The following is a 13,268-nucleotide window of genomic DNA, read 5'->3' on the forward strand; positions in this document are numbered from 1 at the left end:
TGCACGTGCATGCACACAAGCATCCACACATGCACGCCTGCATGCACACATATGCACATACATGTGCACAGACGCGGGCACACACACATACGTGCAGACACACATGTGCACACATGCACGCACATAGGCATGCACACCCACCTACATCCGTGCACATACACAGGCACACACACGGATACATGCTCACACACACACACACACACACACACGCCCTGCCGTTCAGGACTCCCCCCGCTGCTCCCAGCCCCCAAATCCTCCGGCAGTTCCCCGCCGCAGCCCCACCGCACCCCGGGCACGGTGCGAGCCGCTCCGCGGGGCTCCGGGGGTCCCCGAACCGGGCGGTGCCGGGGGGGTTCGGGGAGCGGCGGAGCGAGGCGGTGCCAGCGCTGGGGGCGGACTTTTTGAGCGCAGCCCGGCGCCGCTCAGAGCCGCGGCAGCCGAGAGCGGGGCGGCTGCTTCTCCCTCTCCGCCCCGAGGAGGAGGAAGAAGAGGAAGAAGAGGCTCCGACCGCCGCCTCGCCGTTCCTCTCGCCCTTTCCCCCTTCCTCCCCACACCTTTATGGACGAGCGCCGGAGCTTGCTGCACTCTCCTGCCGCCTCCTCCGCCGGCCGGCCCCCCAACAGCAGCCACCACAACCTGGGCTACACCGAACAGCCTCCCCCCGGCGCCCCGCAGCCGCCCCCCGGCCACGAGGAAGAAGAGGGCGAGGAGGCGGAGGAAGGCAGCATGACGGTGGTGGGGGGCGCCGGGGACCCTTTGCCGGAGGAACCGCAGCATCCGCACCCGTTGCTGGGAGGGGAACGCTACGAACACCCCGCGCCGCCCGCCGCCGGCCCCGCAGGGCATCCCGCGGAGGTCAGCGGAGAGCACGAGTGCTGCGAGCGGGTGGTGATCAACATCTCGGGGCTGCGCTTCGAGACTCAGCTGAAAACGTTGGCGCAGTTCCCCGAGACGCTGCTGGGGGACCCCCGTAAAAGGATGCGTTACTTTGACCCCCTTCGCAACGAGTATTTCTTCGACCGGAACCGGCCCAGCTTCGACGCCATCCTCTATTACTACCAGTCGGGAGGGCGCATCCGACGACCCGTTAACGTCCCCATTGATATCTTCTCCGAGGAGATTCGTTTCTACCAGCTGGGGGAGGAGGCCATGGAGAAGTTCCGGGAGGACGAGGGTTTCATTCGGGAGGAGCAGCGGCCGCTCCCCGAGAAGGAGTTCCAGCGCCAGGTCTGGCTGCTCTTTGAGTACCCTGAGAGCTCCGGGCCGGCCCGAGGCATCGCCATCGTCTCCGTGCTGGTCATCCTCATCTCTATTGTCATCTTCTGCCTGGAGACCCTGCCTGAGTTCAGGGATGACCACGACTACGAGGGAACCGGGGGGACATTTGGGACGGGTGGTGGCCCTCTCCCACCCGATGTCTTCACCAATTCCTCATCCTCGGCCGTTTCCATGGTGTCGTCCTTCACCGACCCTTTCTTTGTGGTGGAGACTTTGTGCATCATCTGGTTCTCCTTTGAGCTGCTGGTGCGCTTCTTTGCCTGCCCCAGCAAGGCCACCTTCTCCAAGAACATCATGAACATCATTGACATTGTGGCCATCATTCCTTACTTCATCACGCTGGGCACCGAGCTGGCAGAGAGGCAAGGCAATGGCCAGCAAGCCATGTCCTTGGCCATCCTCCGAGTCATCCGCTTGGTGCGGGTCTTCCGGATCTTCAAGCTGTCCCGGCACTCCAAGGGGCTGCAGATCCTGGGGCAGACCCTCAAGGCCAGCATGCGGGAGCTGGGCTTGCTCATCTTCTTCCTCTTCATCGGCGTCATCCTCTTCTCCAGCGCCGTCTACTTCGCCGAGGCCGATGACCCCAGTTCGGGTTTCAGCAGCATCCCTGACGCCTTCTGGTGGGCCGTGGTGACCATGACCACAGTGGGCTATGGGGACATGCACCCCATCACCATCGGGGGCAAGATTGTGGGCTCTCTGTGTGCCATCGCGGGGGTGCTGACCATCGCCCTGCCCGTGCCCGTCATAGTCTCCAATTTCAACTATTTCTACCACCGGGAAACAGAAGGTGAGGAGCAAGCCCAGTACATGCACGTTGGAAGCTGCCAGCACCTCGCATCTACCGAAGAGATGAGGAAGGCACGCAGCAATTCCACCCTCAGCAAATCCGAGTACATGGTGATAGAGGAAGGGGGAATCAACCACAGTGCATTCAAACAGGCTGCCTTTAAGACAGGCAACTGCACAACCACAAACAATCCCAACTGTGTGAACATCAAAAAGATCTTTACGGATGTTTAATAAACACAGAGCGGCAGCGAAACCCGAGGATGTGGTAAAAAATAATAATAATAATAATAATTAATAACAATAACGATGCAAAAGTGACCGTGTGTACTTGGTGTTGTGTGGAACATGCACCATCGTCCGTCTGTGTGCGCCCTTGGTTTTATACGTTTATTTTTGTAGGATTTTTGTTGCTGTTTTTTTTTCCTTTCTAAAGATCCGAAAAGGATTTAAAATTCTCCAAAGAAAAGAGGACGGCCGATGGGTCCGGAGGAGGAGAATGAAGACAAATGGCACCGCTGGAGCGGGTGTCTGTTCTGCAACGTGTTGCAGGGCTGCCTTTGTTTCCTGGCTTTTGGGGACGTCTCGCTTTGCTCCTGGTTTGCTCCCCCTTCCCTGCAGGCGGTGCGGAGCCCATTTCCCTTCCATCACATAAGCTCACTTGTTGGATTAGCGGCCCCGGATTGGGTGGGGAGACGAGGAAAACATGTTGCCGAGCTCTGGAAGGGGGCTGGGAGGAAACGAGCCTTTAATTTCGCACGGTCTCCGTTAGCAGGTTGTTAAACGGTGCTTAATGCTGGGAGGCGGTGCGCCCTTAGGGACGCGCCGCGGATCCCCTTTTTTCCCCCGATTGATCGTTTATGACATTCTCATCCGATCACAAACCGAGCGCAATCGGTTCAGACTAAAAACCGACCCCCCTTATTTTCTACCCTTAATTCCCTTCCCCTGCAGCTCTGGGCGTGATTTCACCCAGCTCACGATCCGTGGGTCCGTGTGCTGCGGCGGGTGGAGCGGGATGGGGTGGATGCACGAGGGCTGAGCTGCTGAGCTGCAAACAAAGGGATGTTTCCACCTTTTGCACGGCGTCTGGGAGAGATGCAGCTGCTGATGGCAAGGAGATTAAAGTGGTGAGCACGCCTTCCAGCGGAAGTCACTAATTCGGACCGGAGTGATGCAGTTGCTATGGCGACCCTGGTTTCCTGGGAAACCCCAAAAGGTTGTCATGGCATCCCTTCTCCCATCCCCCCCCTCGGCCCTCACCCTTCCCTCCAAAGCCCTTCCAGATGGTTCCAGCCCCACCGTCCCATGGCTCTGCACCGCACTGGGATCCCATCCTGCACCCCCATCCGCACCCCATCCTACAGCCCATCCCTGCACCCCAACACCCGCTTGTAGGCAATAAGCACTCCCCAGGTCCTCCTCTCCCTCTCAAAGGAGTTCAAACCTTGGCAGTGAGATTTGGGAGCCTGCAGACACGAGTGGAGAAAGGACCGCGCTCACCTCACCCCGGAGCAAAACCCCAAATTGTCCTCCAAGGGCAGAAATGAAAGCTCAGCAGGGAAAGCTCGGCAGCCTTCGGAAACCAGAGGGACAAATGCAGAGCTAGAAAGAGCAAGATTGCAATGTAAGCCCAAAGCCGCCAGGGAAAATGTGCCTCCTTCATCCTTCTGTGCACATCGGGGGCTGCAGGACATCTGATGGGATCAGGTGAGCTTTGCAAGGGGGGAGAGGTTTTTGTTTGCATCACTGCTTTTTGGAACAAACCTCGTGTTTCCTTCTGCGTGGTGTTGTTTTCCAGCTTCCCTGCTGCCCTCGTGTGTCTTCGTGCACTTTGGGTGTAATGGGATGGCAGCATCCTAAGGTTCCTCCAGTTCTGTGTGCTTCTCACTTTGCTGTCTGGTGTTGCACACTGAGCTCTGGGTGAGCAATGCTGGGGGAAAGCTGTGCTGCTCTGTGCAGGGATCTGTCCAAAACTGTGCAAAAAGAGAAGAGTTGTGGCAGTGTTTTGGTGCTCTGGGTTGGTCCCTGGTGAGGCTGGTGGGGCCCTGCTCTGTCCCAATTGGTTTTGGGGTAAGAACAAAGAGGTTTGTCAGGTGGGGAGTGCACAGGAACACCAGCAAAGGCAAAAGACACCTGGAGCCCAACCTGGCTGAGCCATGTGTTTCCTGAGGGGATGGAAGGGAGGATTTTCACCTTGTTGAAACTGGAAATTTTGCTGGGAATTCCTCCAGACTTTAAGAGCGTTTGGGATGGTCTGCGCCACCTCACACTGCCCCTCAGCCCCAGCACCCCAACCAGTGAATAAAACCCTCAGCACCAACTGGAAACATCCGAGCAGCTTCTTCACTAATGGCATCTGACGGCTTTATTGGAGCTGCAGCACTTTCCCCAGCAGAGGATCTGCTGTGACCACGGCGAGGGTGATGCTCTGCAGCCACACAGAGCTGACAGCCCTCACCCTGACAGCATCCCAGGGCACGGGGCAGCAGGGAACCCCCAGGCACCTTTGCCAGCAGGCTGAGCTGTCACAGCCAGCTGCGAGCTTTCCCTTCTGATGGCTATCAAAGCTTTTCTGCGTGCCCCGTCCTAAAAGGAGGTTGGAGCTCAGGGCAGTGGGAGCTCTCCCCCCTCCTCGCTGAGTTTCGTTGTGATATTTTTGCTGTGGCAGTTGCACGGATGGCACCGGCACGGAAACCGCATGTGTGCCTGGAAACAGCAACACGCAGTTCTCAGTTTCCGTGCCACTTAAATAAGCAGAAACCTCACCGGTCGTTAGTTTGCTTTCCTGGCTGCTCCCTGCCTCATTCAGTGGGGGCAGAACAGCTTCAAACGCTTGTCAGCAAAAAAGAGGTTTATCACAGAGGCGCTAAGGAAGCCGGATCATCCGCCGTAGTTTTTCAAGCACTTGAATGGCACTGCTAAAAAACGTCAATGCGCTGAAGGCACGCACAGAAATGGGAGAGGGAGCAGCAAGCAGCAAAACGGGGATATCCCTGCTGTGCTCTGCCCCATTTCTGTCTGCTCCTTCCCTCCGTGCTGTCAGTCTTGCTGGGTGCCATTCGGTGCACGCGGTCTGACAGCTCCACCGAGTGCGTCCTGCCAGGAGCTGCAAAGTGCTGCCAGACTGCTCCGTGGCAGCCTGTGGGGATGGAGAGCCCTGTGCTGCCTTGCAGCTTCCATCCGCGTGTGTTCCTTTGCTGCCTTGCAGCGTGCATCCACTTCATGCGCCCTTGCTGCCTCTCTGCGTGCATCCGCTGTGTGTTAGTGCTGCTGCAGCCGTTGCTCCAGGCACAGCAGAGCACACTGGGCTGTGAAGCTTGCCTCAAAACAGGTGTTACCCTGGGCTGCTGGTGGCGTTTAGGGGACCATAGGGTCTCTGCCTACCCATGGGTGCATCAGCTTTGGTACAGGAACCCTCCTCCCCCCATCCTGGCCTTTCTGCTTGATGCTTTTCTCACTTTTTTCTCCTGCTTATTTACACTTTTGTGGCCTGGAATCCTCCGAAAAGGTTCACTGCTTCCCAGTACAGCAGATGCCCTTCAGGTGGATGGGATCTGTCCCACTCCGGGGTCACAGAGCAGGGCTGGGGTGTCCCTTTCCTCCTGCAGGGTCGGATTTCTTTGGGCAATTGTTGCCGTTCTGTCCCTTGACAAAGGGACAAAGGAAGCTGCTGGTTGTTTTTCATCCCCAATTTAGGAACAGTTTAGTGGGGACAAAGGGCAGATCAGCGGCTTCCCCAGCCGAAGGAAAGGAGCCCTCACCCATTGCCAAGGGGTGTCCTGACAGAGCAGAGCGTGGGGTGCTGCTGGTGGTTTGTGTGTGTGGAGGGCATTCTGCATGAAATCTGTTCAATTGTGTAGTTTGGAGCCCTCTTCCTGCCAAGCTTTTAAAATATGCATATCTATGTGCAAGCACAGCCCAGCCCGACACAAGGCAGTGCCTTTCTCCATATTTGAATGCTTTAACAGGCTGCAAACCTGTGGTGCAAAGCAAGCAGACGGTGTAGGATCGCACCTGGCAGCGCTCTGCCTTTCAGTCTCATGCACTTTGTGTAGGGGAAGGAAAGCTCAGCAATGGCACCCCTGTGCCAAGGCACGAGTGTGGGCAACGGGTGCAGGGAAATGGGTGTTTTGAGGACACCGTGGGATGCCATGGGGAGAGCGAATCCTGTGTGTTCCTTCACTGCCATGGAGCTGGTGCTGCTCATCCTCACCTTTCTCTGCTTTGGGTCTTCCCCCATTTCACGGCTTTGGGCAGCGATGTGCAGCTGGGAACATTTGGGTGTTGTGGATATGGGGACATCTGTGCGTCTCACTCTGCTGGGAATCCCTCCCCTGGTAGTGGGGGGACAACAGCATTTGGGTGGGCACTGATGGAGGATTTTCTTAGGGTACGGCATGGAGCTGCCCTTGCATTGCATGGGGAACGTTTACTCCTGGGGGGAGCCCAGCGGAGCAGCCCCAGTGAGGGCTCTGCAGCTCGTAGGACAGAGCCCCAGGCACAGCCGAGAGCTTTTTCTCCCAAACTTGGCTTTCTGAGCAGGAAAATGAGTAATGGTGCCTCCGTCAGTGCGATATTCATCCCTCCTGACGGGACGCGTGTTTGCTGCTCTGTGCTGGAAGGCGTCAGGGCTGCTGTGCTCCTGCTGTTTGTCAGCAGCAGAGAGCAAACAGCATTTTTTGCTCATGAGAACCATTCTCCGTGCGGAAGAGGGATGGGAGTGGGTCCCACGCTGCCCTTTCAGCTGGAGAATTTTTGGCTATTCAAAATAGCCAAAAATGCTCTGAGAAAATCCCTCACGAGCCCCTGCTTGCCTTTCCTCTGTGAACGAGGAGCTGCTTTTTGAGATCCCCACATTTCAGGGGCCCATCCGTGTCTCATTACTGGCAGAGTGCTGAGGATGCTCTGCAGGAGGACAGGGAAACCTTCACACACGGATGTGCCTGCGGGGCACCATCACTTTTCTCCTTCTTATGAAGCAGGACATGCTCCAGTAAATTAAAACCTGTCTCCTATCTCATTCAGCTTGTCACTCTGCTCAAATACTTCCCTCTGGCTGCTCTTCACCTCTGCACAGAGGGAACCATCTCTGTACACCAAGCCCCCCGGATCAGCGGTGCTGTGTTGGTTCTGCAGTGATTCATTTCCTCACCACTCGTAATTCGGATGCTTTTCTGAAGCTCCGTCACGTCTGTTGCTCTTCCACATTTGTTGCACTTCATTTTTAGCATCCTTACACGTAGTGTGTGGGAAGACTTGGTGCGGATGTGCATGACTGCATCAGCCACTGGCTATCTCTGCTCTCGCTCTCCAGGCAGCAAAGTGCACTCGGAGTTGTGTTGATGCTGACCAGCACCAGCTGTTTGCTCCCCTCTTGCATAGCAGATATGGAAAATCCTTTTGGGTTGTGTCATGGTTTGATCAGTGGTGGCTGGGGTGCAGTGGGGCTCCTGCAGCAGCGCCTTTGCTCCGGGTTTTGCTCTTATGAGAACCCAAAGGCTGCAGTGAAGCATGGAAAAGATGAAAGCACGCATTGCAAAGCATTTTTGCGTCTGCAGAAAGATGTGTTTTGCTGTTTGCCCCTGTGGTAGCAAAAAAAGGAGCTGACAGCACTGTGGTGTGGCTGGGGATGCTGTGCAGGTTGCAGTCCATGAAATGGGATTCCCTGTGCTGCAGACATGGGGGATGTGCATCTCTGCACTTGCATTTCCACCCTCATGCCTCATTTCTCCTGAGATCTCTGTGTATTTGTTGCTCCGTTTTCATAACCAAGGTGCTGTGCAGCTCGTTTGTAGGAGTGCATTACAACAGCACACACCTCTGTCAGCCATACCTGGAGCTCAGTAAGAAGAGCTCATCAAGTTAATGCGATAAAACCAATTTCCCCCAGAGCTGCATTGTGTGTCATCAATTATAACCCGCACTTTCATTCTGTATTCAAAATCTCAGCCATTCCAACGTATTTTCTGGGATGAGAGGAAGGCGGACAGACCCATCCTTTTTGTTTATCCCTTAAGGATTTGGCTCAGCAGGAGCTGTTTTCCAGTCCCAGATTTCCCCCGGGTCCAGGGCTCAAGGAAGATGCGGTGCACGCAGTCTCTCGAGCCGCTCCGCCAACTCCCACCTCTTGGCCCCAAATCCTTTGGCTCCACCAACTGAACAACCTCTGATTTCTGTAGCTTCTGCTTCACATCCTCTGCTTCTGTTGGAGGGGGGGAGGATTTCATCATTCCTGTGTGCTGGGAATACGTCTGCATCCCTTCAGGAGCCGGAGCAGCAACATCTCCTGCATGCTTCTGACCTCACTCCCACTACTGTTCTGGCTGAATTCAGTGGAATAATGACATCATTAGATTGAGGGTTTGGAGGTTCTGTCTACGAGGACAGGGATACGTCCTGGAAAGGCATTGGGGTGCCCAGAAGAGCTGGGAAACCTGAGCTGTGTCTGCATTTCTGCCCATTGCTCAGCATCCGTTAAGCCCGTGCTGTGCTGAGGTTCCCATCCGGGTGTATGGGATGGCTCCAGGCTCAGCCATTTGGGTAAAACAGGCTCATGTGGGGAAAATCGGCTTATTGTAGGGTAGGGCTTCATGGCCAGGCTGGGAGAAGTGGATCCAGGTTCGTTAGTACTTAGTTTGTTAACACAGATCCTTCCCGCTAACGAAGCACCCAGCTCTCGTCACCCGATCTGGTGGCAGCGCTCATTAGCACTCATCAGGCTGGTTTTAATATAGTTAACGAACCTCTCCATCAGAAGCATTACTAATTCTCAAACATCAGCACCAAGGGGCCAGCGCTTGGGATCCATTCAGCGCTCAGTGCCACGTCCCCCCAGCTCAAATCCCCACTGGGGGTGGGCAGAGCAGCGCTCCATTTCCCAGCTGTGGGATGGAGGGAGGTGTTCATTTTGGGGGGAAATGGGAGTGATGGAGGTGGTGGGACAGAGGGTGGATCTCAGGCTGGGTCTCAGCAATCAGCCCCTGCTCTCAGCTATCAGCTCAGCCAGTTGCTTAATACCATATCAGGTCTTCAGGAGCTCAGCTTGATTAAGAGAAAAATGTGATGAGGAAGACTCACTTCATGGTAATTATTTTGGATTGGATTTGCAACTTGCCGTTAACGTGAGCAAATAGTTAAGAGCCAGAATATGCTTAATGAATCTTTTCCTAGCTTTAGCTCTCTTTCAGCTGCGTTGCATTCAGTCCGTTAAACGATTTTAATTAGCAAAATTTTGCTTTTCATTTCTGGGGAACGGGGATTGAAGTCCGAGGGGACCAATGTGTGCCATCCACCCCACTCTGCGCTGAAACCACAACGACGCGCTGCTCCTTTTCAAAGCCAGGCTGTGCACCAACGCTGCTTTTTCTTTGCCCAACAGAGAGCAGAAAAGCTTCAGTGTGAGAGCTTCAGGACCGTGCCTGGGGATGAGACACCTCTGCAGGAGATGGCGCTCACTGATGGATGGAGCTCCCCGCCCCGACCTGCTCCTCACCTCGACTCACAAGTGCATTATGGATGGGAGATTCTTTATGCAATGTGATGAGACGGCGCCAAGCCAGGAAAGAGAAAAACAAAAAAGAAAGACGGTGGTGGAAATGGGTTGGATGTTATTTCAGGGTTTGGGATTTTGTGTTTGGTTTTTTTTTTTTTTTTTCTTTCTTGTTATAAAAAAAAGAACAAAAAACTCTTGGAAGGTTGAGCAATCGGAAGGGAAACGCTGAGCAGAGCTGCCGGTGGGCTGTGCAAGTGTTCTGCTTGGGGTGGGAGCAAAATGGGGGCATGTGGGTTGCTCTCTGTGCTCCCAGTGACACAGGCTGGTTTTGGCCATAGGAAGTGAACAAGCTCTGTTCTATTTTTTCTGGCTTTCCTGTATGTGCTCCTTATAAATAGGTTCGTGCTGCACCAAAGGCATCCCTCCCTGCCTCCTGCGGTGGGAGCCGTGTCCTCCCAGCAGGCTGCAGCTTCCCAGCACTGGAATGAATGCCAAAAGCTGTCCAGTGTCTGGGGGCGAGGGCTGAGCTCATTTCCATCCCTGTGAGCCCCAAATAACCCAGCGGTGCTCTCTTTCCATTGTGATGGATGGGAGGGCCCTGTGTCACATCCAGCCCTGCAAAACAGCTGTGAAACAATGGGTTTGCAGCCGTCCTGCATCACCTAGCCTGGTTCTGAGGGTGCAAAAGGGATCAAACAAACAAATCTGCAGTGATCCCATAGGGGAGAGCAGCCTGTGGGGGGGGTCGGGGCTGCAGACAGCCCAGCACCCCATGAGATGGGACCCTGTGGGCAGGGGGAGAGCTGATTTCCTCTCGGGAAACCCTGGTCCCAGAGGTGTTGAATTTAGTTTCTTTTGGAACATTAAACAGTAGCCCTTAAAAGTGGGGATGGAATGTATCAGTACAGAAGTTATTTTTTCTTTCTCACTGCTGTGTTACCCAGAGGTTTTTTTACGAGCTGTGTGTGTGCGCGCCGTGGTTGTGCCTCGTCCGTTTTCAATGAGCTCTGTGTTAAAGCATCTCTCTGCTTGGGGTTGGATGGGATGGGAAGAGCAGAGCCCTCCTGCTGGGCTTTGAAGCAGTGATGCCCCAATGGGTGCCAGCAGCTCTGCTCCCCACACCTCACCTTCCCCATGGACGCCCTGAGTGTCCCCATCCACTGCAGGCAGTTGGACCAGATGGCCTTTAAGGCTCCCTTCCAACTCAATTCTGTGACTCTGTGACATCTCCAAATCTGGAAATCACCAAATTTCAACCCGTGCTCAGTGTTGTACGTATCAGCTCCGGCAACAAAACTGCCCTTCAGCCCACGTGTTCTCCATGCTGTTGGATTTCTTTTGCTTGATTGCTGACCTGGCTAATTGTTAATGTGCTTTCTCCAAATAAGCGAGAGTTTGATAGTCTTTAATTGTTGGTCCGGTGTATTGTCTGCATTGTCATGACTCCAAAGATAACCCTGTGTGTTCTATAGCCAACCACCATAGCAGGACAGCCATGCAGAAATGTCATTTTGAAGGGAGAGCCAGATTTTGGCAAGGGAAGAGAAATTAAAAATGTATTTAAAAAAAAAAAAAAAAGGGAGAGATTTAATGATGGCTGACAGGAAGAGAAGGCCCCCCAAAAAATAGCATGTATTTATTGCCATAATCATCCGACTGCAGGCTGCTCATCTTTATTCATAGCCCTTCAAAGCCACGCTCAGAGATGCTGAGGAAGCCGTGCGGCGCTTGAGACGCCAAACACGTCTGAGCTCCTCCTGCTGTCTGCAGCCCTTCTCTCTTCCCATGTCAGTGCGTTCGATGGCAAGGGAGCTTTGCCACAGGCCCCCTCCTGGTGGATTTGTAGGGCAGGGCCCCAGGGTGCTGTAGGCACTGGGGTGACGTTCATGGATAACAGCTGAAAGAGGCACAGATGTTATCCAAAAGGTGTTTAAGTGCTGCTGTGGCCACTGAATTCTTCTAAAATTGAAGAAGAGGGTCTTTCTCCTCTGTACAGCCTTGGAAGTCTGCATGGCTCCTCCTCTTGCTTCTCCTGTTGCACTGCTCTGTAATGCGGTGCCTTTGCTCACCTCTGACACGGGGAAATCACCCTGCGTTGATTTCTTTCTCTTTTCAAACATGACATCGTCAGTGCATCTTCCAAAGGAATGGGCTGAGATCTGCTGTCCTTCTCTGCTGTTTTCCAGATCTTTGTCCCTGATGACAGCGAGGCCAGGCCAGCAGCAGTGCCATTTCAGAGAATGTTTGGGGGCAGGACGACTTTCCTGCCTCTAGAAAAGCCGTTGACACATCTGAGCCTTCGTGCTATTAAGAGGAGAAGTAGCAATGGCGTGGAGTTGTGGCCCAGTACCTGAAATGGGGCAGTTTTAGTCAAAATGGTGTTTGCTACCATCCACCTGCCACTGGTGTATGAGAAATGGGATTTAGTCATTTGTTTGGGTGCCAACAGAGTGATGTCTGAAAGTCGCACCCAACCTGGTGTGTAGGGAGGAGAACTGTTGTTGTAGAGGAAGGAGTGTTCCCATGGCCAAACTGAGCTCCTCCCAAGGAGAATAACGAGCCTGAGGTCCCAAAGCTTTGCAAGAGGGGAACCTGACCAAGCACCCACCTCTCACACAGGAGGTCTTGATTTCTTCATTCCCCATCATTTACTATGCAATTCGTTTCCATGATTCCTTCCTGGTTGGGTAGAACAATGACGTTGCTTTCCATGTCATCAGGCAGCGCTTTGGCTGGTGATGAGGAGTCCTTTGGACTATCTCAGCATCAACACACACAGAGATATTCCAGCAGTGACATCCCGCCTCCTGAAACCCAACACACCCCCCTGACAACCCAGTGGCTTTTTCTGCACGAAGGCCAAACCCAGAGCAGCCAGGCTTTGCAGAAACGACACCATTTGTGGCTGGAGATGCAAAGCTCAGCCTCGTTGCTCTGCTTTCCTTTTTGTTTTGGTCTGCCCAGGGAGCTGTGTGGCCCACGTTTCAATTTATTCCATCGGTGCTGATCTGATGCTCATACAAACATCCTGTTGTCCTGGAGACCCCACTGTGCTGTGGGCTGCGTATTCAGCTCCACACGGATGGGTTTCTGGGTTTTCATTTTCTGGTCGTGTGGATTTTTTTTACCTGATGTCAAACTTATTTTTTTTAATGTTTTTTTTTTTGTTGTTTGTTTGTTTATTTTTTTCATTAGGACTCAAAACTGTTCTTTCATACGCAAAGTTCAATAAAACGGCTGAAACACATCTCTGGTGGTGCCACGGTGATGGGGATGGGCGATGAGATGGGAAAGGAGGGATGCTGGGGGTCCAAGGATGTAACAGGGATGGGGTATGAGATACCTCTGGAACAGGTTGCCCAAGGAGGGCTGTGGATGCCCCATCCCTGCAGGCATTCAAGGCCAGGCTCTGAATGTGGCTCTGGGCAGCCTGGGCTGCTGGTTGGTGACCCTGCACATAGCAGGGGGTTGGAACTGGATGAGCACTGTGCTCCTTTGCAACCCAGGCCATCCTATGATTCTATGAACTCACTGCTCATTTTTCAGTGTGAAAGAACGTGGAATGTGATGCATTTCTCAGGAACAAAACTGAGCAGCAAAATCATGGGGTAAAATTTGCACATTTCCATCCACCCCACCAACCTGGAGAGCTGCACTCGCTTTTTAGACCAAAGTCGCTCTGAACAAAGCCTAGAAATTCTCATTG

At 53.8% G+C, this 13,268-nt stretch overlaps 1 protein-coding gene across 3 annotated transcripts; it reads left to right on the forward strand.

Annotated features, from left to right (window-relative positions):
* Window positions 1-437: 437 nt before the first annotated feature.
* LOC122168412 (potassium voltage-gated channel subfamily A member 3-like) lies at window positions 438-12,809 on the forward strand. 3 transcript variants are annotated; one of them, XM_042833736.1, is made up of 3 exons: window positions 438-3,286; window positions 3,523-3,777; window positions 9,449-12,809. In XM_042833736.1, the coding sequence occupies exon 1, from the start codon at window positions 559-561 to the stop codon at window positions 2,299-2,301; it is 1,743 nt and encodes a 580-aa protein (XP_042689670.1). In that variant the 5' UTR covers window positions 438-558; the 3' UTR covers window positions 2,302-3,286; window positions 3,523-3,777; window positions 9,449-12,809. The 3 variants fall into 3 exon arrangements, with proteins under 3 accessions (XP_042689670.1, XP_042689671.1, XP_042689669.1); XM_042833737.1 differs by having other exon boundaries at window positions 438-3,197; XM_042833735.1 differs by having other exon boundaries at window positions 438-3,777.
* Window positions 12,810-13,268: the final 459 nt, after the last annotated feature.

The sequence above is a fragment of the Centrocercus urophasianus genome, unplaced genomic scaffold (genome assembly GCF_019232065.1).
Source record: "Centrocercus urophasianus isolate 14NV4802_14NV808 unplaced genomic scaffold, USGS_Curo_1.0 seq_42, whole genome shotgun sequence".
NCBI classification, from domain to species: domain Eukaryota; kingdom Metazoa; phylum Chordata; class Aves; order Galliformes; family Phasianidae; genus Centrocercus; species Centrocercus urophasianus.

Bases quoted from the DNA above. Each gene is read 5' to 3' on its own strand.
- LOC122168412 (XM_042833735.1), top strand. From the start codon at position 559: ATGGACGAGCGCCGGAGCTTGCTGCACTCTCCTGCCGCCTCCTCCGCC.